Consider the following 842-nt stretch of genomic DNA (forward strand, 5'->3'; position numbering starts at 1 on the left):
ATCTGACTTCTTTGAGCCTGTTTCTAATATATACGAATTATAGACTGCTTTATTTCAGCACATTATTTGTTGTGAAAACCTCCCTCCCCCCGCCATTTAACATATATCAGTTTGTTCCCATTTACAGGGGGACAAGAATGTGAAAATACCCTATTTCCTGGGAACTTTCAGACACTAAAAATCAATTTCTAGCCTCAATAATTCACAAAGGTTTTCTGGGCAAGTTCTGATTTAGAAGGCCCATCTGTAAAATCACAGTTGTCCATTTCTCCTTCGTGCATATACCCCCAAACAAGCACAACTGCCTGTAATGCTGAGCACCACACCTAACAAGAGAGCGATTGCATCTCCAGCTTCTACTGCTTCAACGACAGGCAGCACCAAGAGCAGTGAAATGAGGACCAAGAACAACTGTGCTGAAACTGAAGGCATGATGTTGAGATCTTCACATATCTGGATCTTGAGGGCAGAAAGTTTCAAATAAAGTATTTATGTATAATTCTGATTTGAAATACTCCCTGGAGTTCCGGATGCTGAGGCTAAGAGGTTCCACGTGACAGAGCCTTCCTGGAAGCAGCCATTACAGGAATCGATTTTAACTATTTTTAAACAGTTAAATGAGTGAACATTGAGCAACTAGCTCAGAAAGAAGTCTTCCTGGAGGAGGCTGTGAAAAATCTGAGCAAGTTTGTCTGGAATTTAAATACTGCAATCAACCACCATGTGGTTAGTGCTTAGCCCAGCCTCCATCCAAGGGAACAAAATAGAATTTAGCCAAGTGGAGAAGGGAATTTGCTAAAATGATAGGTATGACCTGCAGGACTCCTGTGACAACAACACCG

The 842-nt window shown here is 41.4% G+C and overlaps 1 protein-coding gene across 1 annotated transcript; it reads right to left on the bottom strand.

The window, feature by feature from the left end:
- Nucleotides 1-252: 252 nt before the first annotated feature.
- On the bottom strand, nt 253-432 carry LOC115286504 (small integral membrane protein 30-like). The gene has a single exon (XM_029933007.1). It carries the CDS (start codon nt 430-432, stop codon nt 253-255), a length of 180 nt encoding a protein of 59 aa, XP_029788867.1.
- Between the last annotated feature and the right edge of the window lie 410 nt (nt 433-842).

This window comes from Suricata suricatta, chromosome 1 (genome assembly GCF_006229205.1).
Source record: "Suricata suricatta isolate VVHF042 chromosome 1, meerkat_22Aug2017_6uvM2_HiC, whole genome shotgun sequence".
Lineage (NCBI taxonomy): Eukaryota > Metazoa > Chordata > Mammalia > Carnivora > Herpestidae > Suricata > Suricata suricatta.